Here is a 26955-nt window from a genome sequence, read left to right as displayed (position 1 = left end):
TCAGTCGTGTCCAACTCTTTGCGACCCCATGAATTGCAGCACGCCAGGCCTCCCTGTCCATCACCATCTCCCGGAGTTCACTCAAACTCACGTCCATCGAGTCGATGATGCCATCCAGCCATCTCATCCTCTGTTGTTCCCTTTTCCTCCTGCCCCCAACCCCTCCCAGCATCAGAGTCTTTTCCAATGAGTCAGCTCTTCGCGTGAGGTGGCCAAAGTATTGAAGTTTCAGCTTCAACATCAGTCCTTCCAATGAACACCCAGGGCTGATCTCCTTTAGAATGGACTGGTTGGATCTCCCTGCAGTCCACAGGACTCTCAAGAGTCTTCTCCAACACCACAGTTCAAAAGCATCAATTCTTCAGTGCTCAGCTTTCTTCACAGTCCAACTCTCGCATTCATACGTGACCGCTGGAGAAACTATAGCCTTGATTAGACGGACCTTTGTTAGCAAAGTAATGTCTCTGCTTTTGAATATGCTATCTAGGTTGGTCATAACTTTCCTTCCAAGGAGTAAGCGTCTTTTAATTTCATGGCTGCCGTCACCCTCTGACCATCGTATCTACTACTGTGGGCAGGAATCCCTTAGAAGAAATGGAGTCATCATCATGGTCAACAAAAGAGTCTGAAATGCAGTACTTGGATGCAATCTCAAAAACAATAGAATGATCTCTGCTCGTTTCCGAGGCAAACTATTCAATATCACGGTAATCCAAGCCTATGCCCCAACCAGTAATGCTGAGTAAGCTGAAGTTGAACGATTCTATGAAGACCTACAGGACCTTTTAGAACTAACACCCAAAAGAGATGTCCAAAAACGATAATGAAAAAGAGATGCACTTCATAAAGATTACAACACCTATCACAATAATGTTGTGACAGAACCAAGATTCAATTCCAAAGCCTATGTCCAAAGGGGACAAAAAGGAAAAATAATATTTTTTGAACATCCACCCATCTAGGAACTCTACAGAATCCTCTCAATTCCATGAGGTAATATTTTCCTCCTAGGTCAGTAACTTGAAAGGCTAGCTAGCTTGTCCAGGCCACACTACTTTATACGTTTTCTCCTCTGGGTGAGAAAGCCCAGCTCCTGTAAGATGTTATCTTGAACTTCACAGACACTCTCATTTCAAAAATATAGTCTGACCATTGCAGGTTCACATGGGAGTGTCCCCTTCACCCTTCAAACTTATTTTAGAGGGATTCTTATCCCATTGCTGCTGTCCATTAACAGTCTGCTATGCTTAAGCGAAGAATTGATGCTTTTGAACTGTGGTGCTGGAGAAGACTCTTGAGAGTCCCTTGGACTGCAAGGAGATCCAACCAGTCCATTCTGAAGGAGATCAGCCCTGGGTGTTCTTTGGAAGGAATGATGCTAAAGCTGAAACTCCAGTACTTTGGCCACCTCATGTGAAGGGTTGACTCATTGAAAAAGACTTTGATGCTGGGAGGGATTGGGGGCAGGAGGAGAAGGGGACGACAGAGGATGAGATGGCTGGATGGCTTCACTGACTCGAAGGACATGAATCTGAGTGAACTCCGTCAGTTGGTGATGGACAGGGAGGCCTGGCATGCTGCGATTCATGGGGTTGCAAAGAGTCTGACGCGACTGAGCGATTGTACTGAACTGAAAGTTCCCCAAATATTCCAAACTCTCTAACATGCTTGCTTAGCTCTCTACAGTCTTACTGCTGCTTGGAACCCTTCCTTCCCTCAACCAATGACATACATCCTGCATGACTCAGTTCAAGAAAAAAGGAGGAAGAAAGAGATAGGAAAACTCCATTCAACAGTCATTTCATCTCAGTCAAGCAATCTCCCTGATCCACCGTGCAGGTGTGAGGAACCCTATTCTGTGTTCCCAAGGCACTCTCACGGAAATTTCCTGAATGCCATCATTACACATCTAGGGTCTCTCTCACTGCACTGCGAGCTTCTAAAAAGCAAGAACTATGTCTCTGTCTTTACATTCTCATTGCCCAGCATTTACTGAATGAGTTGTTAAACAGGTAAATAAATGATTGGTTGGGTCGGTGAGTATGCTTATAGCTCTGTCTGAGTATAAGAAGCAATACCCAATACCACATAGTCTTAAGAGTTAAAAGAGAACTAGAGTGCTCTTGCAACATTGGCATCCCAACAGACCAGGTGTCAGGGTATTTGTCATAGGGACAGGAACAGACAGTCTCCACAGGGCATCTGGTGATGCCCTCAACCATTTCATAAGAAGCAATGTTCTAAGCCACCAGTCCTCAACCTTTTTGGCACCAGGAACCAGTTTCACAGGAAATTTTTCCATGGGCGGGAGTGGGATGGTTTCAGGATGATTTAAGCACATTACATTCATTGTGCTCCTATGATAATCTGATGCTGCCTCTGATGTGACAAGAGGTGGAATTCAGGTGGTAATGCAAGCGATGGGGAGTAGCTGTAAATACATCACTCCTTGGCCACCACTCACCCCCTGCTCTACAGCCCAGTTCCTAACAGGGCACAGACCGGTACTGCACCATGGCCCAGGGGGTGGGGACCCCTGCTCTAAGCTGTGCAGAAGATGTAGCAAATCTGGGACTAGCCCCATGTTAGCTCCCAGGGGGCAGGAATGTGTGGAAATTGTGAAATACCTCATAAAGTAGTGAGTAGGAAGAAGCCTGCTAAGCATCACATTGTGGCCATAGAGGCAAGGAGCCCAGGCTCACTGACCTGGAAGGGACAGGGGACAGAAAGTGTTGGCATCCATCTATGTCTAGAATAGCAGATGGTGGCAAACTGTACTGAGCAAGGGGCAGGACCACCGGAACTTAGTTCTCCCTAACTCACAACACTTGGGTAAGTATGCTGAGAGATGTTCCTGGATACCTTAAAAGATGTTTACAGATGTTGACTGCACTGAGATAGTGGTCTACACCAGGTCTTGGACCTGAACCTCTAACCTTTGATGCAGCACACGGGTGTGCCCCTGAGGGGTGCAGCTGTGGCAGAAGAAAATACAAATGCACTCAGGCCCAAGAGCAGTCAGCTGAGTGCAGGGGATCCAAAGCCTATGAAGGCAGACCTCCCCTGGCCTGTTCTCTAAGAGTGAGTCCTCTCATCTACATGGTGTCATGTTCTATGTATAGTGTGACAGAAATAAATGATGAGACTCGTCGGGTTAGACTATATGAGACTGATGAGCAGCACCAGGGGTTGGGGATGTCAAAAAAAAGGATTTCACTTTGTAACTAGGACAAGAATTGTGACCTCTCAAATGTACAGACCAAGGTCATCCTATTTGTGTGAGTGTTTCTGTGAGTTCAGATGGAAGATGGGACACTAGAGTGTTGTACCGTTAAAAAGAACTAAACAGTAGTAACCCACAAGAGTAAGTCCCAAGTTCTCAGCAAAGGTTCTCAGCAGGAGTTATTTACTCCTGAAAAGCAAATAAATGAATGTGAGTGACATGTCATCCCCCAAATAGCCCATATTTCCTCATCCCAAGAAGAAGATCAGAGGCCAGAGCAGCCTACAACCACCGCCTGGCACCCACTCTCCTGCCTCTACTGCAGAATGGCCCAGGGAGAAATTAATTCTTAGGAATTGCAAATTCTCATGGAATTTCTCATGAGAAGCATCATTATAGCATCATGGGCCAGGTGGCAAGTGAGGGAGAAGAGGGCATGATTGTCAAGGAGCTGATGGCTCAGTGGTAAAGAATCTTCCTGCCAATGTAGGAGATGCAGGAAACATGGGTTCAGTCTCTGGGTTGGGACAATCCCCTGGAGGAAGGCATGGCAACCCACTTCAGTATTCTTGCCTGGAAAATCCCATGGACAGAGGAGCCTGGTGGTTTGCAAAGTCCATGGGGTAGCAAAGAGTCAGATGCAACTGAGCTACTGAGCATGCACCCATGGGCCATTATCCCCATGGAAATTTACTCACCAAGCACTATTTGGCTTTTTTTTTTTTTTAACTCTGTTTATGGGTTCTCAGTTCCCGGACCAGGGATGAACCCAAGCACAGCAGTGAAAGCACGGAGTCCTAACCACTAGGCAACCAGGAACTCCCTGCCTTGGTCTTCTTAAGGGCAGATCTGAACTCAGGATTGGACACTGCTGGGCAGGGATCCAACTGGAGAACCAGAGTGCTCCCTGAGAGAGGACTAGAGGTGTTAGGCTTCTATTGAAATCCTGTTCAACCAGAAACAATAAATAATTGACAACAAACACATCCCCCCACATTACTAAGCTGATTAGATATACTCTTCAGAGTCATGCTAAATGGCTTAGAGATATCCTGGAGCCTGGGTACAGGCACCAAATGTGGCAAGGAGGCTCTGGTCACTCCCCACAGGTGTCAGAGCAGTCCCACCTGTCTGAGTGGTTCTGGCTACCATTGCTCTGCTGCGACCTGAGTGGGCAGGAGAAGGCCAGACCCAGCTGGTACAGAGTAATAGGAGTCAATAGCCCCAGGGGTCTGTGTGTACGTGCTGAAGTGAGCGTGGCACTATAACAGCCCTAGCCTAGAAGCAGCTAGCTCAGAATAAATAAATAAACAAACAGGTGTGTCATCTAAAAAAGCAGCTGATTACTGAGATCCAAATACACCCTGCCAAGGTGGGGCTGATACCAAATAGAGGAAGCTAAAGCTAATTAAAACACATCCAGCCTCAGCCAGAGGTGCCGATGTCCCCTGTACTGCATCTGTCAAACACTGCCAGTTGGATTTAAACTCTTCTACATCCCACATTAAAAGACCTCCAGGACTTCCCTAGTGCTCCAGGGGTTAAGAATCTGCCAGCAAATGCTGGGGACACACCTGGTCCAAGAGAATTTCATGTCCCGTGGAATATATGCGCATCACAATTCCTGAGCCTGCACTCCAGAGCCCATGAGCCACAACTACTGAAGCCCACGCACCCTGCTTCCCATGCTGAGCCACAAGATAAGCCCCAGCAATGAGAAGACCACACACTGCAATGAGAGAGAGGCTCCCGCTTGCTGCAACTAGAGAAAGCCCGCACACCGCCATGAAGACCCAGTGCAGCAAGAAATTAATAAATGAATGAATGAATAAACAAATAAAGCAAAAATACCATGTGATATAGCGATTCCACTTCTGAGTATTTACACAAGAGAAACAAAAATCGCTATCTCAAAAAGACATATGTACCCCCATGTTCCCTGCAGTATTATTTATTGTAGCAAAGACATGGAAACAATATAAGTGTCAATTGATATAAGTGTCAACTGACAAATAAATGGATAAAGATGTGATACACATATCACACACACATACATACAATGGAATATTATTCAACCATAAAAAGGAAGGAAATCCTGTCATTTGTGATAACATGGATGGACCTTGAGGGCATTATGCTAAGTCAGACATATACACAAACACTACTCCATGAGAATATATGTGACCTTAATTATACATGGAATCTAAAAAACCATAAACTCATAGATACAGAGAACAGTCTGGTGACTGCCACAGGCTAGTGGGAGAGGAGGGGTAAAATGAATAAAGGTGGTCAAAAGGTATAGCTATCCAGTCATAAGAAAAATAAAACCTAGGAATGTAATATTCTGCATGGTGACTGTAGTTAATAATACTATAGTGTGAATTTGAAAATTGCTTAGAGAATGGGGTTAAAAGTTCTCATCTCGCACACAAAAAATATGTACCTGTATGTGATGATGGATGTTATCTAAGTTTTTTGTGGTGATCATTTCTCAGTAGATATGGGATGGACAAAAATGTTCACTTAGAACAGCTTATGAAAAAACCCAAACAAACTTTTTGGTCAACCCAATACATATATCAAATTATTATCTTATACACCTAAAACTAACACAATGTAATCTGTCAATTTTATCTCAATAAAAAAGAAAGGAAAACAAAACAAACAGCCAATTTAAAAGTAGGCAAAAGGGCTTCCCTGGTGGCTCATTGGTAAAGAATCCACGGAAGACACCAATTGTCTCTGCCAGTGCAGAGACACAGGTTTGATCCCTGGTCTAGAATATTGTAAAGTAATTAGCCTCCAATTAAAATAAATAAATTTATATTAAAAAAAAAAAGAAAGATTCCACACGCTGCGGAACTGTGCCTGTCCCCCACCCCCACAACCTCGGGATCAGGCAGGTAGTCATATTTCTACCTCCAGATGTGAAGGGAAGAAACAATCAGCTCTGTACCCCAACAGAGGCTCCCTGTTTGGCGGAGCATCCCATCCTGATGGCTTGGCAGCCCATTCCAAAAGAATTGAAGGTTGCTTACAACAATTAATGGAATTGGCAAAATAAGATAAAGATGAATCAGAAAAATGGGAAGGTGAAGGGCTTGGTTCCTCTGGATTGGGAGTGAGGGAGACTGGTAGCAATTTAATGGTCACTAACTTCATCTCTCCCTGCTTCAACCTGTCCCTTCTTTACTGGACCTTCCTGATTCTAGCTCTCTTGTCCAGGTCACTGAAATCCCAACTTGCTGCATTCAACAGCCAATTCTGTCCTCATCTTACTTGAGCCACTAGCAGAAATTCACAGAGTGGATCAGGGCCTTCTGCTGGAAAATATTTTGCCCCTGTTTTTCCTCCTTTCTGGTTCCTCCTTCTTTTCTGCTTTCTTTTATCTCACAGGTCCTTAAAATTAGCAAGTCCTCTGGCTCAGTTTTTAGAACTCTTTTCTACCTGCCCTCAGTACTGGGGTATCTAATTCTGCTTCACAGCTTTAAATACTACATCACGTGTCCACCACTCCTAGATTTCTATCTTGAGCCCAGCCTTCACTGCTTAACTCTCAACTCCCAAATCCAGCTTCCCACTCAGTATCTCCACTCAGGTGTCCAACTTACACCTCAAATCCCAAACCATCCAAAATAGATCTCCTAACGCCCGGGATGAGATCTGCTCCAGTTTTTCCCACTCAATGACAGCTTCATCTTTCTAGTTACTCGCCCTCTCCCTAAAATGTAGAGTCATCCTTAACTCCTCTCTTTCTCTCACTACTCACATCTAATCCAATAGAAAATCCTGTTGGCTCTGTCTCCAAAATATTCCCTGGGGCTGTCTACTCTTCACCCCTTCCCTGTAACCACTTTATACAGGTCTGTGTTATTACAATGGTCTAAGTAGACTCTGCTTCCACCTCTGCCCTTCGCATTGTCCTCAACACAGGAGTCAGTGTTACTCTATTGAAGTGCCAGTTGCGCTCAGGTTTTCACAAGAACCTCCGTAGCCCCAAGTGATTTAGCCCCTGTCCCAGACTTCTCTCGTCCTCTCCTCCACCAGCCACACCGGCTTCCCTGTTTCTCCTTGCACAACTGGCTTGCCTCCACCTTCCAGCCTTTGCACTTGCCACTTCTGCTTGAAATGTTCTTCCCCTTTTCTCCTTTTAGCCTTTGCTCAACAACTTTCTCAGGGAGGCCTTCCCTGATTCACCCTGTTGAAAAACTGTAACCCTTTTTCTTGCTTTACTTTCCCCATAATAATTCTGCATCTAACACACTACAGACTTTGCTGATTTATTTTGTTGATTGCATCATGGCTTGCTAGAACAAACGCTTCAGGAATGCGGGATTTTTTTTTCCTGGTTTTCTTTATTGCTTAATCTCTGGTTCTTAGAGCTGTGCTTGGCATACACTGATTCAGTACACAAATGTTGGATTGATAAATGGATGAATGGATAGATGAAAGAGTGGACAGCTGGATGGATAAATAAATGGCTGGCTGGCTGGCTGGCTGAATGGATGGATGGATGGATGATGGATGAATGGAAAGAGTGGATAGCAGAACCTATGCTTTAGTTGCCACATCCTGAAAGATCTCAGAAGGAAAAAATGCTCCACATCAAGCAAAGTAGAATTCAGCATTTGAGACACATTTCTTCCCACATTTACTCTGCCTATCTAACTACACTGCTAGAGTCTAACATGAAAGGAAAGGTCCATAGAATCATTCAATTAGGCTAGTCTTAGCTTTGTCTTAATCTGCCACAACCTACAATTAGTCGGCTGTGGAAACACCATTAAGGGAGTTGAGAATGGCAGGACGTGACTCCAGTGCTAGGGAAGCAGAGCTAGAGAAAGAGTTGATAAACTGGAGGTAACCATTGCTGCGTTTCTACCAGGAGACAGCTGCTGCACTAGGCTCTTTGCGGGCATTATTTCATTAAATCCATACCACTCTGCAAGTTCAGAAAGATTAAGTTATTTGCACAATGTCACACATACACAGAAGAGTCAAGCTAGGTCAGTGTGAATGAAAAGTTCTTGCTCTTTCACACTAAAGACTACTCTAGAAATGGTGAACTACTTTTGACCATTTCAAACCAGTTCTCCGTCTAATCATTTATCATCCATGGTCTGAGTAACACCTTAGATTTGAGGCAGAAGAGTTAGGGAATACGAAGTTAAAACAAAGCCTTCATGTCTTGGTTAATGCTGAAAATGTGCCAACAGAATAAAAAAAAAATCAATAGACTGTAACCTGACAACTTTCAGTCAGTTTTATACACATATACACATCCAGGTGCACACCAAACCCAAAGAGTAGGAAAACACAGTATTAAAATATGCCACACTCTTACCTTTGCCCGCATTCCCCATAGTTCATGAGTACGGAGACGTGCTTCTTAGTAGCTGACAATCCTGGCAGATGCTGTTTTAATGCTCGAGAAAGACAAGCATCTTTCACCAGCATCAGCCTTGGAACAGCACCAGAGAAATCCTTTTCTTCCTCCCACTCACACATTTCTCCCTGGGCATGGCACACATTGCCAGTGGCCTCCACCTCCACCCAACCTACAGAAACCTGGCCCATAACACCCTGTAATTAATGTCATCAGACAAGCAACACTGAGTGCCACTCCACTATGCACACTCTCTGCTTAGCAAAAGACACTGTCCTTTGCAATCAGGGAGGCACTCCCCAAGCCACTGTCAGCAGGTGCTTCTCCAGGTCCTGAGAAGGATTTACAGCCTTTATGCCCACTCTCACCAAGTCTGCCTCCTGACTAACCATTTCTATGAAACTGCTCAGTCATCCAGCTTAGGTAGCCAATGTGTAAGCACAGGAATAGTGGAGGCTTCCACAGGGAAAAGGCCTACTACCCATGACCCTGCTTCTCTCTCCTGGGCCAGTCCACCAAGCCAGGCTACTCACACCCATTCCCACCCAAGGGAAATAGATAAAAGCTGCAGGGTACAGCCCTCACCTGTGCACAGCCTATGAAGATTAAGAAAACTCAGGAAAGAATATTCACAATCACTGGGGCTGGTTTCAGTATTTGGACCCACCAGCCAATAAGAATATTTCTTAGTTCTTGCTTAAAAAATAAGACATACTGAACTGTGTGTAAAATGCACCCATGAAATTGAGGTTGTGCTAGATAAAGACCATAACACAAAGTAAACCAAGGAGATGTAGAAAATTCATCTTTTCAAAGGATATTGCCAAGACCTAAATCATTCTATTAACTAGAGTTTCTGAATCAGTATGGAGATGGTTCTAAAAGGGGAAAAGAGACCTCTGAAAACTTCCTTTTAAAGGAGGTTAAATATGCTATCAATTAAGATCAAGGGGAGGAAAAAAGGGAAGTAATGACAGATTTTCTCTTCTTGGGCTTCAAAATCACTGTGGATGATGACTGCAGCCATGAAATTAGAAGACGTTTGCTCCTTGGAAGAAAAGCTATGACAAACATAGACAGCATATTAAAAAGCAAAGACATTACTTTGCTGATAAAGGTCTGTATGGTCAAATCTATGGTATTTCCAGTAGTCATGTACAGATGGGAGACTTGGACCATAAAGAAGGCTGAGGGCTAAAGAATTAATCCTTTTGAAATGTGGTCCTGGAGAAGACTCTTGAGAATCCCTTGGACAGCAAGGAGATCAAACCAGTTAATTCTAAAGGAGATAAACCCTGAATTTTCATTGAAAGGACTGATGCTGAAGCTCAAGCTCCAATACTTTGCCCACCTGATGCAAAAAGCCAACTCACTGGAAAAGATTCCAATGCTGGGAAAGACTGAGGACAAGAGGAGAAGAGGGCAGCAGAGGATGAGATGATTGGATGGCATCACCAACTCAATGGACATGAACTTGGGCAAACTACAGGAAATAGTGAGGGACAGGGAGGCCTGGCATGCTATAGTCCACGGAGTCACAAAGAGTCAGACACGACTTAGCGACTGAACAACAGCAACAGAGGTCAAGGAATGGGTAGCAGTTTCATTAGGCGCTTATCTGGATATATAAACTCGGAGGAAGATGACAATAGAGGTTCTTGATTTTTTTTTTCTCACTCTTGTTACCTCACTCTTGCATGACCTTGGATGCATAGAAGCAGAACCAGCTTCAAGGTTTGTATGGCCAAGAACAAAATGAAAATGTGGGTCCTGTGTCTATAAATTGTTGTGATGTTGACAACAGTAACAGTAGAGCATTAAAATAAGACTGAAGCTCTCCCATCTAAAACTGGACACTGTACAACTATACAAGTTGCACAAACACGAAGCTGGCTCTGAAGATAAATAATTTCTCTTTCTGTTTTTAGAGCAACCTGCATGGAAACTACAGTGTAAATAAATGCTCTTGGGCACCGTCAATCCTGGGTAGAGTGCCTGAAAGCTCAGTGTCCCTGTGAAGCATCACTCCATGCTGGTATCACTTGGAGAGAAGAGTAACTCCTGCCATCTGACAGAATACTGAACTGGACTTCCACAAACATGGCTGTTCCGCTGGAGATTCAAAAGCTTTCTGCCCCTGAGACTAAATAGACATTTCTCCAAAGAAGACATACAGATGGCCAATAGGCACAGGAAACCATGCTCAACATCATTATTAGAGAAATACCAATCAAAAGCACAGTGAAGTACCACCTCATACTGATCAGAATGTCCATTATTAAAAAGTCTAGAAATAACAAAAGCTGGAGAGGATGTGCAGAAAAGGGAACTCTCCTATATTATTGATGGGAATCTAAGTTGGTGCAGCCACTATGGAGAATGGTATGGCGGTTCCTTGAAAAATTGAAACAGAATTACTACATGATCCTGCAATCCCAGTCCTGGGCAATATACAGAGATAACTATAATTTGAACAGATACATGCCTCCCATTGTTCACAGCAGCACTATTTACAATAGCTCAGACATGGAAACAACCTAAATGTCCCTCAATGAATGAATGGATAAAGAAGATGTGCTCTGTATACAGAATGGAATACTACCCGGCCATAAAAAAAGAAAATAATGCCATTTGCAGCAACGTGGGTGACCTAGAGATTATCATACTAAATGAAATAAATCAGAAAGAGAGAGACTGTACCATATGATATTACTTATATGTACAATCCAAAATGAGACACAAATGAACTTATTTACAAAACAGAAACAGTCTCAGAGAAATAAAAAACAAACTTAGCTATCAAAGGAAAAGGGAAGGGAGGGTTAAATTAGGAATCTGGGATTAGCAAATACAAAGTACCATATATAAAACAGATAAACAGCAAGATCCTACTGTATAGTTGTGTGTGTGTGTGTGTGTGTGTGTGTGTATATATATATAACTGAATCATTTTGCTGTACACCACAGATTAACACAACATTGTTACACAATGTAACACAACATTAACACAATAAATCACCTACACTTCAAATATAAAATATAAAAGAAAAAAGCTTTCTTCATTGTCAGGAGAAATATCAACAACCTCAGATACCACAGATGATACCACTCTAAAGACAGAAATTGAAGAACTAAAGAGCCTCTTGATGAGGATGAAAGAGGAGAGTGAAAAAACTGGCTTACAATTCAACATTGAAAAAACTCAGAGCATGGCATCCAGTCCCATCACCTCAAGGCAAATAGAAGGGGAAAAGTGGAAGCAGGGGCAGATTTTCTTTTCCTGGGCTCCAAAATCATTGTGGATGGTAACCAGAGCCATGAAATTAAAAGATACTTGTTCTTTGGAAGGAAAGCTATGACAAACCTAGACAGTGTATTAAAAAGAAAAAAAGAAGTAACATCATTTTGCCAACAAAGATTTATATAGCCAAAGCTATGGTTTTTCCAGTAGTCATGTATGTATGTGACAGCTGGACCATTAAAGAAGGCTGAACACTGAAGAACTGATATTTTCAAATTGTGGTGCTGGAGAAGACTCTTGAGAGTCCTTTGGACTGCAAGGAGATCAAATCAGTCAATCCTAAAGGAAATGAACCCTGAATATTCATTGGAAGAACTGATGTCGAAGCTGAAGCTCCAATACTTTGGCCACCTGATGTGAAGACCTGACTCATTGGAAAAGACCCTGATGTCGGGAAAGATTGAAGGCAAGATGAGAAGGTGACAACAGAGGATGACATCTTTTTTAGGTGGCACCACTGACTCAATGAACTTGACTTTGAGCAAACTCAGGGAGATCATGAAGGACAGGGAAGCCTGGCGTGCTGTAGTTCATGGAGTTGCAGAGAGTCAGACACAACTTACCAACTGAAGAAATAAAATTCCTGTTGTACTTAGGTTTACTAGAGGTCAAATAAGACCTTATTCTATCTGTTACAAATTTGTCAACAAAAAAAGTAACAAACTTTAAGAAAACTAAGATTTGTGCTTTCAATAAAGGGAAGTATGAAGTATAAATAAAAGTACTGAAATGAGCACAAAATTCTTTTCTCAAGATCTACTTTTCACAAAACTTTCTGTTGCATTCACTTAATTTATTCTAGCACAATTTTAACTTTTTAAGTTGTAGAATATCTGGAGAGCTCCTAAAATACATAATTATATCTAAACATTCACCCAAAACTCTTAATTCATTTTCACTTTTTTTCCTCAAAAGTTTTTTCACATAAAGTTACTTTCCTTGCTGACAAATTTGCAATGGATGTAAAATCTTAGTTCAGTTCAGTTCAGTTCAGTCACTCAGTCGTGTTTGACTCTTTGCGACCCCATGAATCGCAGCACGCCAGGCCTCCCTGTCCATCACCATCTCCCGGAGTTCACCCAAACTCATGTCCATCAAGTCGGTGATGCCATCCAGCCATCTCATCCTATGTCATCCCCTTCTCCTGCCCTCAATCCCTCCCAGCATCAGAGTCTTTTCCAATGAGTCAGCTCTTTGCATGAGGTGGCCAAAGTATTGGAGTTTCAGCTTCAGCATCAGTCCTTCCAATGAACACCCAGGACTGATCTCCTTTAGGATGGACTGGTTGGTTCTCCTTGCAGTCCAAGGGACTCTCAAGAGTCTTCTCCAACACCACAGTTCGAAAGCATCAATTCTTCAGTGCTCAGCTTTCTTCACAGTCCAACTCTCACATCTATACATGACCACTGGAAAAACCATAGCCTTAACTAGACAGACAAACCTTTGTTGGCAAAGTAATGTCTCTGCTTTTGAATATGCTATCTAGGTTGGTCATAACTTTCCTTACAAGGAGTAAGCGTCTTTTAATTTCATAGCTGCAATCACCATCTGCAGTGATTTGGGAGCCCAGAAAAATAAAGTCTGACACTGTTTCCACTGTTTCCCCATCTTAGGTTATATTAAATGTAATGAAAGCATTTTGCTTAATATTGTATTTAATGTTGATGACTTAAGACAGGTCGGTTCAGTTGCTCACTCAGTCTGACTCTTTGCGGCCCTGTGGACAGCAGCATACCAGGCTTTACTGTCCTTCACCATCTCCTGGAGCTTGAAACTCATGTCCATTAAGTAGTGATGCCATCCAATCATCTCATTCTCTAACGTCCCCTTCTCCTCCTGCCTTCAATCTTTCCCAGCATCAGGGCCTTTTTCAGTGAGTCAATTCCTCACATCAGGTGGCCACAGTATTGGAGCTTCAGCGTCAGCATCAGCCCTTCCAATGAATATTCAGGATTGATTTCCTTTAGGATTGACTGGTTGGATCTCCTTGCAGTCCAAGGGACTCTCAAGAGTCTTCTCCAGCACCAAAACTTGAAAGCATCAATTCTTCGGTACTCAGCTTTCTTTATAGTCCAACTCTCACATCCGCACATGACTACTGGAAAAACCATAGCTTACCAGGTACTAATTTAATATCGACAATTTCACAGTTCACATGAACCTGAAATTCAATTAACTTAATTTTGTTTGAACTTAGAATTGTTTGGTTTGTAAGCATTAACTTTTATTTAAGCCAATAATAATTGCCGGTTGCTTGGAAACCTCTGGAGAAATCTGGAGAATCCCATGGACAGAAACCTGAGTAAAAAAAACAAACAAACAAACAAAAAAACTGGCTTAAGGAGCTTCATTTGTGATCTTTGCTTCAGCTCCTGGAAAATCCCATGGACAGAGGAGCCTGGTGGGCTGCAGTCCATGGGGTCACTGAGGGTCGGATATGACTGAGCGACTTCACTTTCACTTTTCACTTTCATGCATTGGAGAAGGAAATGGCAACCCACTCCAGTGTTCTTGCCTGGAGAATCCCAGGGATGGTGGAGCCTGGTGGGCTGCTGTCTATGGGGTCACACAGAGTCGGACATGACTGAAGTGACTTAGCAGCAGCAGCAATGGGTCTTACAGATGCTAATAATAACATTAGAATAATTAAAAGTTAACAGAAAAAGTTTGTAAGGAAAGTCTAGATATTATTTCCAACAAGGAAAATTTTTAAAGGAATTTTCTCAATGAATAAAGAAATCTTTGGATAATTACTTAAAATGGGAAAATTAAAATGGACATTTATGTGATTAAAACAAGGAAATCAGTCCTGAATATTCATCAGAAGGACTGATGCTGAAGCTGAAACTCCAATACTTTGGCCACCTGATGTGAAGAGCTGACTCACTGGAAAAGACCCTGATGCTGGGAAAGATTGAGGGCAGGAGGAAAAGGGGACAACAGAGGATGAGATGGTTGGATGGCATCACTGACTCAATGGACATGGGTTTGAGTGGACTCTGGGAATTGGTGATGGACAGGGAGGCCTGGCGTGCTGTGGTTCATGGTGTCGCAAAGAGTCAGACACGACTGAGCGAGTGAACTAAACTGAACTGATACTACTATACTACATAAGGTTAAATGGGCCAAAAGGGACCCCCTGTTCTGTGCTGTGCTTAGTCGCTCAGTCATGTCCAATTCTTTGCGACCCCATGGACTGTAGCCCACCAGGCTCCTCCATCTGTGGGGATTCTCCAGGCAAGAATACTGAAGTGGGTTGCTATGCCCTTCTCCAGGGGATCTTCCCAACCCAGGTATCGAAGCCAGGTCTCTCACATTGCAGGTGGATTCTTTACCATTTAAGCTACTAGGGAAGCCCTAAGAAAGTGGAGGAGGATGCAATCTAAATTTGGAGAGTTTACTCTCAAAAATAGTATGGCAAAAGCCAAGTTTTCAAAAACGCAAATGAGCAAAACACATAAACAACCCAAGAAGATCAGATAAAACATTTACATCTCAAAGATATAGAGAAATGTAAGTTTCTAACTAGAACTCCTTTGTTTGAAGTCTGAAAAGATATTTTACTAAGCTAGCTCATAACCTTAATGTAACTTAACTACATAGCAATGAAAGAGCCCCTCAATTTTAAGGTCGAGATTTCCTTTAATTTCTAATTAAGTGAATACTTATAGGTTTTGTACATATATTAAGCCAGCTTGGGTGTTGGCAATCTGTTGTTCCTTTTTCTTTTATTCTTAAACCTTTATTTCCCATTTTGAAGTCAATGTTTCAAGATCAAATTGCAAGTGACAATCATGTGACGGGCCAGTGTGTGCTGCTTCGGAGCTTAGCTTCTCGGGTTTTGCTCCAGAGTTATTTTAGCCCCCTCCTACATGTCTCGGGTCTCCCAGTGAAATATAAGACTTCCCCAGGTGCTCAGATCATGGAATGGCCAAATATTGTGCATGTCCTTGGTTGAGCACTTTGTTAATTACATGAGTGGGTTTCCCTTTAGGGACAGCCTCACAGCGTGAGGTCTTGCCTCTACTTTAAATTTCCTTAAAGTTTCTCAGTTGCCTGAGGAAGCTGTTGCTGGCGAGGAGGGTAGAGTCCCTTCTTCAGAGCTCAAAACCGCTCATAAGATTTCTGTTTTATTTTGACAAACTCTACTAAGGCAACCAATTCAAGGAAACACCACAGGCCAGTTTCCTTCCTAATAACTTGGTCCCACCTTGGTCATTGATTAACTGAGTAAAGTCTTCCCAGCCTCTAAATTGAGAATAACAACTACTCAGTGTCCAAACTGAGGCTCCCCAGTGCCTTGCACACTGAGGATCACCTACTCAAGCAAAATCTTCCCATTGCCTTTTTATACTGAGGATACCCACTCAGTACCTAAACTGAGCAAAATCTTCCTAGTCCTACAACTGAGGATAACCCACTCAGTGCCTAAAGTGAACAATCCAAGTACCTCTTCTTGAAACCAAGTTTCAAGGATAACCTCTTTTCCCACCAAATACATCTTAGGATCATCAACCAAAACGGGAGACCCGAGAACCAGGAGAGGCTCTTTCAAATCCATCTGGACCCCTTGAGCAGGCAGATGGCACAAAGGGCCTCTGCTGGTACCAAGCCTCCGGATTTTCAGACAGCTCGGGTGGAGGGGAGAAATCTACTCTGGTCCCCTCGTGGCCACCCTAACTGTCGACTTGAAAAACAGTCACAACCTAAAAGTTGAGAGTTACTTTATTTGGTGGGAGTTTTTAGGACTGCAAGCCCGTGAGACAGCATCTCAAGTGACCCTGAAAGAACTGTTCTGAGGAGGCAGGGGGAGGGGTCCGGCTATATAAAAGCTTGCAACAAAGGGCAGGTAAAAGCATTTTTGTGAATTAAGGAAAATCAGATATCTCAAGGAATTTAGCACTTTTCTATATGTGAGAAGATGCAAGAGTCTGGGCTCACTGAAATCATTCCTTTCAAATGCATCTCAGCTATCTAGGGCCAGTATCCTGTGTTTTTCACATTCGGAGTTCCTCAGGGCCCTCCACAGGGAGGCTGCTGATGGCTGCTGATCACAGGGATTCTTCTCCATCCTGAGTATCCTGGAGGGCTGGAATCGCTGATGACTGAGACATCTTTGTTGACTGACACGGCAGGAAACATTCCAATTCTCAATAGAGATGACCACAAAACTAAACTAAATTAAATTAAAATGTTAGCAAAGAAATCAGGTCTATGCATTTTGCGGCAGCAAGCAGTACTTTTCTCTCCCTGATGAAGAGAAGGCTTGTGAGAACAGCAAAAAAGAGACAGGGTAGAGATCACAGCGGGAAAAAGAGGACATCTAGCCCATATCCAAAACTTACTCAACTTGGTCTTACTCAACACTATTTGTCCCACTTTGCCAGTTTTATATCAGACAGCAGCTAGGTTTTTTGTTGTTTGGATCCCAAGAAAGTTAACCTGTGTGTTGGATAGGATCTGGCCCCATCTCGCATTAGAGGGGAAAAGTTTTAAACGTGGATTTCTCATTGCTTCCCTGGGAGAATGAAAGTAACAAGCTACAGCACACGTGCTTCTCTCTCGTGGAGCCCAGGCTCCGGGGTGCATGGGTTCAGCAGTTGTGGCTCATGGGCTTTGCTGACCCTCAGCATGTGGAATCTTCCCAGATCAGGGATCAAACCCGTGTCCGCTGCTTTGTCAGGTGGATTCTTCACCACTGGACCACCAGGGAATTCCTGCACTCTCATATTCTTAAAGTTTATCATTGCCTTTAGGGAGCCCAGCACTAAGGCAGTATCTCCTACCATCAACTCCAGCCTACAGTGGATGGCCACCACTTCTCAAAGACCCACCCCCTTACTAGTGCATTTCTTATTATCTTAGTGACTAGAGTATCCTCTGGCTCCTCTTGGATAACATGATAATGGATGTGTTCTCTGGTCTATTTTATAAATCCACTTTAATATTCTCAAGTTTTGGAGCCCTCTAGTGCCTTCTGCAGTGCTCTGCCAAGGCAGTTCTATTTTGTTATCTTTATCATGCCCAGGCTTCGAAGAGCCATGCCAGTGGCTTCTAAGACAGGCTCCAGGTATCCTTGTCTGTTCATTAAATTCTGAGTCACATAAGTTCCCATGTCAATAAACTTTCCCTATCTGAACCCATGTACTCCAGAGCTCACACACATTCTCCTGGTTCCTTCAGTTAATATTACCTGGGTCCTCCAATTCTGGGGAGAGGCAAGGTATTTCATCTTGGTGACAGAAGTGTATTTCTCTCCTAGGCTGTTGGTGTATGGCCAGTGAGGTATAGTGGTGCAAATACTGAGAAGGCTGAACATCACTCTGTGGAGCAGCCACCTCGGGGAGTCTTTCATGGTTTCAGGCAAAGAGAGGCGATTTTACTCTAACAAAGAAAAGGCAACTGCTTCCGCCAACCTTAAGGGTTTAGGCAAAGAAATCAGGGAGGTCCAAATTCTGGGACCTAGCCACTCAAATATCTCCACTGCAGGTCTGAGTCCCACTTCTTGGTCAAGGCTCTGACTTCAGCATAAAAGACACATCAAGACTACTTTGCAGCTCTGCAGTTTTCAGTCAAATATTGGGTTTGATTTTTATGACCATCTTCTGATCCTTGCAAGTGATGGAGGTTTCTATAAACACTGCTGTTGAGGCCCTCCAGTTTTCATAGCTTGGACTGAACTTCTAGTTGTCTGAACTAAGCCTGTCATTCTCTTCAAGGTTTCTGAGGCAATTAACATATGCCATCTCTTCTCCTAATACTGTTCAAGTGCTGGCCCTATTGCATATTTGGTCTCCTCTTCCACTTATACCTCATCCTGTTGCAATAAGGAGGAGACTCTAAGTATTGTGAGAGTGTGGCCAGAGATCCTGCCCCTTTTCCACAGCAATGGAATCCTTGCTGACATCTCACCAGTAAGTGATCTGATTCTAGAGTTTCATCCCAACTACTGGCTTTTCACTAATGTTTCCAGGAACATGTCTTACTTTATGTCCTTCTCCACATAGGCAAAGGATTTAGTATAGTTAATGAAACAGAAGTAGATGTTTTTCTGGAACCCCCTTGCTTTCTTCATGATCCAATGAATGTTGGCAATTTGATCTTTGATTTCTCTGCCTTTTCTAAACACAGCTTGTACATCTGAAAGTTCTTATTTCACATACTGCTGAAGCCTAGCTTGAAGGATTTTGAGCATTACTCTGGTAGCATGTGAAATGAGCACAATTGTATGGTAGTTGAAACATCCTTTGGAATTGCCTTTCTTTGGGATCGGAATGAAAACTGACCTTTTCCAGACCTCTGGCCACTGCTGAGTTTTCCAAATTTGTTGACATATTGAGTGCAGAACTTTAAGAGCATCATCTTTTAGGATTTGAAATAACTCAGCTGGAATTTTGTCACTTCCACTAGATTTATTTGAAGTAATGCTTCCTTAGGCCCACTCAACTTCATGCTCCAAGATGCCTGGTTCTAGGTGAGTGACCACACCATCGTGGTTATACAGATCATTACGGCCTTTTTTTCATATCTATAGTTCTGTGTATTCTTGCCTCCTCTTCCTAATCTCTTCTGCTTCTGCTGGGTCCTTACTGTTTCTGTCCTTCCTCATGCACATCCTTGCATGAACTATTCCCTTAATAGCTCCAATTTTCTTGAAGAAATCTCTAGTCTTTCCCATTCTATTGTTTTCCTCTATTGTTCTGCATAGTTCATTTAAGGCCTTCTTATTGCTCCTTGATGTTCTCTGGATGTGTGCATTTAGCTGGGTATATTTCTCTCTTTCTCCCTTGCCTTTTACTTCTCTTCTCTCCTCAGCTGTTTGTAAGGCTCCCTCAGACAACCGTTTTTTGTTCTTGCATTTCCTTTTCTTTGGGATGGTTCTGGTCGCTGCTTCCTGTCCAATGTTATGAACTTCCATCGGTGGTTCTTCTGCCACTCTGTCTACCAGATCTAACCCCCTGAATCTATTCATCACCTTCACTGTATAATCATAAGGGATGTGATTTAGTCACATCTGAATGGCCTAGTGGATTTCCCTGCTTTCTTCAATTTAAGTCTGAATTTTGCAATATGAGGAGTTCATGATCTGAGCCACAGTCAGCTCCAGGTCTTGTTTTTGCTGACTGTATAGTGTCTCTCCATCTTTGACTGAAAAGAACATAATCAGTCTGATTTCAGTATTGACTGACTGGTGATGTCCACGTGTAGAGTTGTCTCTTGTGTTGTTGGAAGAGTGTGTTTGTTATGATCAATGTGTTCTCTTGGCAAAACTCTGTTAACCTTTGCCCTGCATCATTCTGTACTCCAATGCCAAACTTGCCTGTTATTCCAGTTATCTTTTGACTTCCTACCTTGCATTCTAATCCCCTATGATGAAAAGGATATCTTTTTTGGTGTTAGTTCTAGAAGGTATGGTAGGTCTTCATAAAACTGATCAACTTTAGTTTCTTCAGCAACAGTGGTTGGGGCATGGACTTGGATTACTGTGAGGTTGAATGGTTTGCCTTGAAAATGAACTGAGATCACTCTGCCGTTTTTTGAGGTTGCACCCAAGTACTGCATTTTGGACTCTCGTTGACTATGAGAGCTACTCCATTTCTTGTAAGGGATTCTTGTCCACAATAGTAGCTATAATGGTCATCTGAATTAAAGTTGCCCATTCCCATCCATTTTATTTCATTGAGTCCTAAGATACTGATGTTCACTCTTGCCATCTCCTGCTTGAGCACATCCAATTTACCTTCATTCATGACCTGACATTGCAGGTTCCTATATGTTATTATTCTTTACAGTATCAGACTTTGCTTTCACTACCAGACACATCCCCAACTGCACACCATTTCCCCTTTGGCCCAGCCGCGTTATTCTTTCCGGAGCTATTAGTAATCGCCCTCCACTTTTCCCCAGTAGCATACTGGACACTTTTTGGCCTGGCTGGCTCATCTCCCAGTGTCACATCTTTTTGCCTTTTCATACTGTTCACGGGATTCTCACAGCAAGAATACTGGAGTGGTTTACCATTCCCTCCTCCAGTGGACCACACTTTGTCAGAATTCTTCACTATTATCTGTCTGTATTGGGTGGCCCTGCCTGGCATGGCTCATGGCTTCACTGAGTTACAGAAGCCCCTTCCCCACAAAAAGGCTGTGATCCATGAACGGACCCAATACATATGTGCATGTGCAATGGAATATTACTCAGCCACAAAATTAAATACTGCTATTTGTAGCAATGTGGATGGATTCAGAGAATATTATGTTTAGTGAAATGTCAGAGAAAGATAAATATTATGTGATATCACTTATATGTGGAACTAAAAATAATACAACTAAATAAATATACAAAAATTAGGGGTATAGGATTAACAGATACAAACTATTATACATCAAACTGGCTTCCCAGGTGGCGCTAGTGGTAAAAAACCTGCCTGCCAATGCAGGAGACATAAGAGGCCCAGATTCATTTCCTGAGCCAGGAAGATTCCCCCAAAGAAGGGCCCAACAACCCATTCCAATATTCTTGCCTGGAGAATCCCATGGACAGAAAAGCCTGCTGGGCTACAGTCCATGGGGTCACAAAGACTCAGACATGACTGAAGTGACTCAGCACTCATGCATACAACAAATAGAAAAGCAACAGGGATTTACGGTATAGCACCAGGAACTATATTCAATACCTTACGATAGGGAAAAGAATCTGAATAAAATAGTGGTCACTGTGCTGTATACCTGAAACACAATACCATGTATCAACCACACATAAAAGAAAAGAAGCTAGAAAGAATTTTTTTTTTTTTAATGGAAGGGAAGAAGAGGGGAAGAAGAAAGGGAAGGAGGGCCAGAGGCATGGAGGGAACCTGGGAGGCACCTGGCAGACCCATCGCAGAGGAAGTTGTTGCCTCAAGTAGGAATTTGGATGAGACAGTCTTGAGTCAGATGACCCTTCCCTGGCCCAAGTATACAGCATAAAGTTTGACTTACATATATTGTGAAATGATAACCACAACAAGTTTAGTTAACATGCATCCCCTCATATAGATACATAAAAAGAAATGGAAAAAAAAGGCAAAAAAATTTCTCTTTGTGATGAGAGCTGTTAGGATTGACTCTTAATAGCTATCATATATAACACACTTGTCTTTCTTTATAAAAAGCCATTTGTTTATAAGAACATAATGAACAATCTTTACACACACAATTGCTAGTTACAGGTGACAGATTTATTAATATTTCAGAGATAAGAGAGTCCTGGGAAAGTATGTCACTGGCTCCTTGCTCAGGTTAAAATGGTTCATGACAAGTTCATTACTATTATCCCTTATGAATGGCTAACCAGCGCCCACTGCAGATGGAAAATCTAAACAAAGAGACATAGTAATCATTATGAAGATTTAATTTGTTTGCATATATCTCTCCACCAAAACACCTGAAGGTGATTTATGCAATAGCAATGAAATCATCTATAGCAATTGCAATGAAATCACTCTTGAGAGTCCCATGGAGAACGGGGAGATCAAACTGGTCAATCCTAAAAGAAATCAACCCTCAATATTCATTGGAAGGAGTGATGTTGAAGCTGAAGCTCCAATACTTTGGCCACTTGATGCGAAGAACTGACTTATTAGAAAAGATCCTGATGCTGGGAAAGATTGAGGGTAGGAGGAGAAGGGGATGACAGAGGATGAGATGGTTGGATGGCATCACCAACTCAATGGACATGAGTTTGAGTGAACTCTGGGAGATGGTGATGGACAGAGAAGCCTGGTATGTTGCAGTCCATAGGGTCACAAAGAGTCAGATATGGCTGAGCAACTGAACAGAGCTGAACTGGATGAAATCATCTGCTGTGAAGAAAGATGTATAGGACACAGAACACTGAGGAGGTATGAGAAGAAAGGGAAGGAGGCAAGAAGAGTTTGAAATAATATCTTTGTCATCAAAGTTTGAAAACCAGCTCCATGGAGGTGTTTGATGCCATGCTGGAAAGTTTTAATTCTGTAAGTAATGAGCTTGCTAAGGGCTTCAAGCTAGAGAGTGACACAATCTTTTTTTTTTTTTAATTAGTTATCTCTGAGGAAATGATGTGTAGACTTTCATTTACGGTTTATCTTCCCCACTGCAATGTGAGCTCCTGAAAGAGGATTTTATCTGCTTTGCTCACTGTTGTATACCTAACACAGAGCAGGAAGTAAAACAACAACAACAACTTTTCATTGAATGAACAAGCAAATCCTGGCAATTAGTAAAAAGGGAGAGACTTAGAGATCATGAGCCAAGGTGGGGTGTGGCTATGCTCTATGGTGTAAATCACTCAAGAGTTGCTGGACACACAGGTACGCACAAGCTGAGGAGATGAGGCTGGCTAAAATTAAGGAGCTTCACAGTTCACTATTGATTTTTGCTTGTTTGCTTGTTTTTTCAATCTAGATAAAATTGACCTATAACATAATACTCATTTCAGGTGCATAATGACTCTATATCTGTATATTGCAAAATGATCACTACAATGTCTAATTAATATCCACTACCACACACAGTTACAAATCTTTTTCTTGTGATGAGTTTTTAAGATCCATTCTCTTAGCAACTTTCATTTATACAGTATAGAATTGTTAGCTATAGTCACCATGCTGTACATTACATCCCCAGGTCTTATTTTATACCTGGAAGTTTGTACCTTTTGACTCTCCTCACCCATTTCACCCACTGCCTACTCACACTACTCCCCACCTCAAGCAACCACCAATCCGTTTTCTCTTTGTTTTTGGCTTTGGGAGAAGGGGTTGAGGTACAATTGACATGTAACACTATATTGGTTTTAGGTGTATAACACAATGATTTGATATTTTTATTTACTGTGGAAAGATCACTATGATGTCATTAACATCCATCACCACACACTTACAAAATTTGTTTTTCTTGTGATAACAACTTTAAGATCTATTCTTTACGGAACTTTCAAATATGTTTTACAATATTGTTAAATATTGTTACTATAGGCACCATGCTGTACATTACACCCTGTGACTAATTTTTTATAGCTGGAACTTTGTACCTTTTGACTATCTTCACCCATTTTGTACACCTGGCCTGCCCCCATTCTCCCCACAACCCCCCATCCCAACTTGTTTTTTGAGATTCCATATGTAAGTGAAATCATACAGTATTTGTCATTCTCTATTTGACTTATTTCACTTAACTTAATGTCCTCAAAGTCCATCCAAGTTGTCATGAATGGCAAGATTTCATATATATATATATATATATATATATGTATGTATGTATGTATGTATATGTGGTATATATATATATGGTATATATGTGGTATATATATGGTATATATGTGGTATATATATGGTATATATGTGGTGTATGTATGTGGTATATATGTGGTATATATATGGTATATATATGGTATATATGTGGTTTATGTATGTGGTGTATATATGTGGTATATATATGGTATATATGTGGTATATATATGGTATATATATGATATATATATGGCATATATGTGGTATATATATGGTGTATATATATATGGCATATATGTGGTATATATATGGTATATATATGGCATATATGTGGTATATATATGGTATATATATGATATATATGGCATATATGTGGTATATATATGGTATATATATATGGTATATATGTGGTATATATATGGTATTTATATATATGATGTGTATATATGTGTGTGTGTGTGTGTATGGTATATATATATATACCACATCTTCTTTATCTATTCATCCATCAGTAGAGACTTAGAATGTTTCCACGCCTTAGCTGTTGTGAGTAATACTGCAGTGAACATGGGAGTGCATAAGTGTATTTGAGCTACTGTTTTGTTTCCTTCATATCAATACCCAGAAGTGGTATTGCTGGATTATACGGTAGCTTTATTTTTAATTTTTCCAGGAAATTCCATACGCTTGCCCACAGTGGCTGCACCATTCACCATTGTTTTTCCCTCACATCTCCATACATGCAGATGGGGCCGAACTGTGCTCAGTCAATTCTATAACTGGCTCCAAAGTTAGCAGGATTTCAGTCAAAACAGAGTTATATAATCCCAGGTTACAAAAGACTATTAAAAACTTCAAAGACAAAGAAAATAGTATTTTTAATCCCTCCCTTTGCTAGTTTAAAATCTCCCATTGTGTAAATGTAAATCATCTGCACAAGTGTTTTATGCCTTCTTTCTCTTTTTGTGCCCCATGGAGAAAACCAGTTCATCATTCCCCCTCGTGTACCTTTAAATACATTAATGTCATAAAAATTACCCAGTGTCTAATTAGATTAATCCAACCTCCAAAAGTTTTGGTAAGAAACGCTGCAGTTCTCCTTTCTGTCTGAAAGCTATGGGAGTGATTTTGTCACTGCCCAACAGGGAGGTTTCTCTGTGTCCAGCATCACCGTCCAAAGGTCAGCTCAAGTCTGCCCCCTAGAGCAGAGTAACCAGTGTGCCTTCACAGTAACGCTCAACCGTGTTCATTTCATTTCTGACACTGGTGTTTTCTGGAGAACAGCCACTTTCTATTTTATATGCTTCTGCATTATTTGAAAGTGTGACAGGTGTTGTTTATACAAGTAAAAGAGTTTCCATGGAGGGGTGAATATTATCTACAAACTCAATTTTTCATTTCAAGAGAGTAATCTATGACAGTTTCTTGCCTAAAATAGGCAGAATTATTCAAGTTATAGAACTCTGTTTGTTCAGAGTCACACTCTCAGACTATATATATATATATAGCCTCAGTACTATGAGATAGGCACCTATGGGGCTCTGGGAATGAAAAGATGATTAAGATATGGTTCCTGTGAACTCAAGAGTTCACAGTCTAGATGGGCAGACAGACGTGTACATAAATCATTACATGCTAAAACCCACATGAGTTATACTACAGCACAGAAGAGAAGGGAGAGAGAGAGAGAGGGAGGAAAGAAGGAATCAAGTATAATAAACTTTAAAATGTTGTAACTACTATTAGGCCAGTTAACCCAAAAAGTAACACCATAGGTTAATCAAATTCCAATTCTTTTTAAACTCCCTAGAATTTACAAAATAAAATTCAAGTAATACAAAAAAAGGCTTAGAGAATTAAGTCAGGGTGAAGATCAGTACTGCCCCAAAGAAATGAGACAGAGAGGTAAATTTAAATTTTCTAATAGCCACATTAAAACAGGGGAGGGACTTCTTTGGTAGTCCAGGGGTTAAAACTCTGTGCTCTCAATGCAGGTGGCCCAGGTTTGATCCCTGGTCAGGGAAGACATCATTTTGTTGGAATCAAGGCAAGATATATTATCTTTGTTGCAATCAAGGGGCCTGAAGTGACGTGGTGGCAGTGAGAATGGAATTTAGTAGGTCCCAGTGGAGAAGGCAATGGCACCCCATTCCAGTACTCTTGCCTGGAAAATCCCATGGATGAAGAAGCCTGGTAGGCTGCAGTCCATGGAGTTGCTAAGACTTCACTTTCACTTTTCACTTTCATGCATTGGAGAAGGAAATGGCAACCCATTCCAGTGTTCTTGCCTGGAGAATCCCAGGGACGGCGGAGCCTGGTGGGCTGCAGTCTATGAGGTCGCACAGAGTCGGACATGACTGAAGCGACTTAGCAGCAGCAGCAGCAGTGATATTTAGAGGCAAAATAAGCAGAGGTTGATGATTATTGGAATGGAGAACCAAAGAAGCGTATAAGATGGTTTCAAACTGAACCAAGTTCTTAGTTGACAACTGGTAAATAATAATAACCATTTACTGAGATAGGGAACATAAGAGGAGGGAAAGACAGGGGGCAAGAAATAATCATTTACTTTTTAAAAGTGAGTCTGAGGGAATTTCCTGGCAGTCCAGTGGTTAGGACTCCATGATTTCACTGCTGAGAGCCCAGGTTCAATCCTGGTTCTGGGAACTAAAATCCCACCAGCCTTGTGGTATGACCATAAAATTAATTTAAAAATGAGTTTGCAATGCCTATGAAAACTGCAACTAGATATATGTCTAAGGTCCAGTTGTGTGTGTGGGTGTGGTGCT

The 26955-nt window shown here is 41.9% G+C and overlaps 1 protein-coding gene across 1 annotated transcript in view; it reads right to left on the bottom strand.

The window, feature by feature from the left end:
* Window positions 1–8701, bottom strand: part of LOC101110195 (transmembrane protein 45A-like) — a 71845-nt gene extending 63144 nt beyond the window's left edge. Inside the window, exon 1 of the mRNA XM_004002882.6 lies at window positions 8571–8701. Within this exon, the coding sequence (XP_004002931.1) occupies window positions 8571–8589 (19 nt within the window). The 5' untranslated portion in view covers window positions 8590–8701. The remainder of the gene's footprint in view (window positions 1–8570) is intronic.
* Between the last annotated feature and the right edge of the window lie 18254 nt (window positions 8702–26955).

This window comes from Ovis aries, chromosome 1, assembly GCF_016772045.2.
Source record: "Ovis aries strain OAR_USU_Benz2616 breed Rambouillet chromosome 1, ARS-UI_Ramb_v3.0, whole genome shotgun sequence".
In the NCBI taxonomy this organism is placed as follows: domain Eukaryota; kingdom Metazoa; phylum Chordata; class Mammalia; order Artiodactyla; family Bovidae; genus Ovis; species Ovis aries.
The sequence above is the reverse complement of the archived record's forward strand: the minus strand, read 5'-3'. Positions and strand labels throughout refer to the sequence as shown.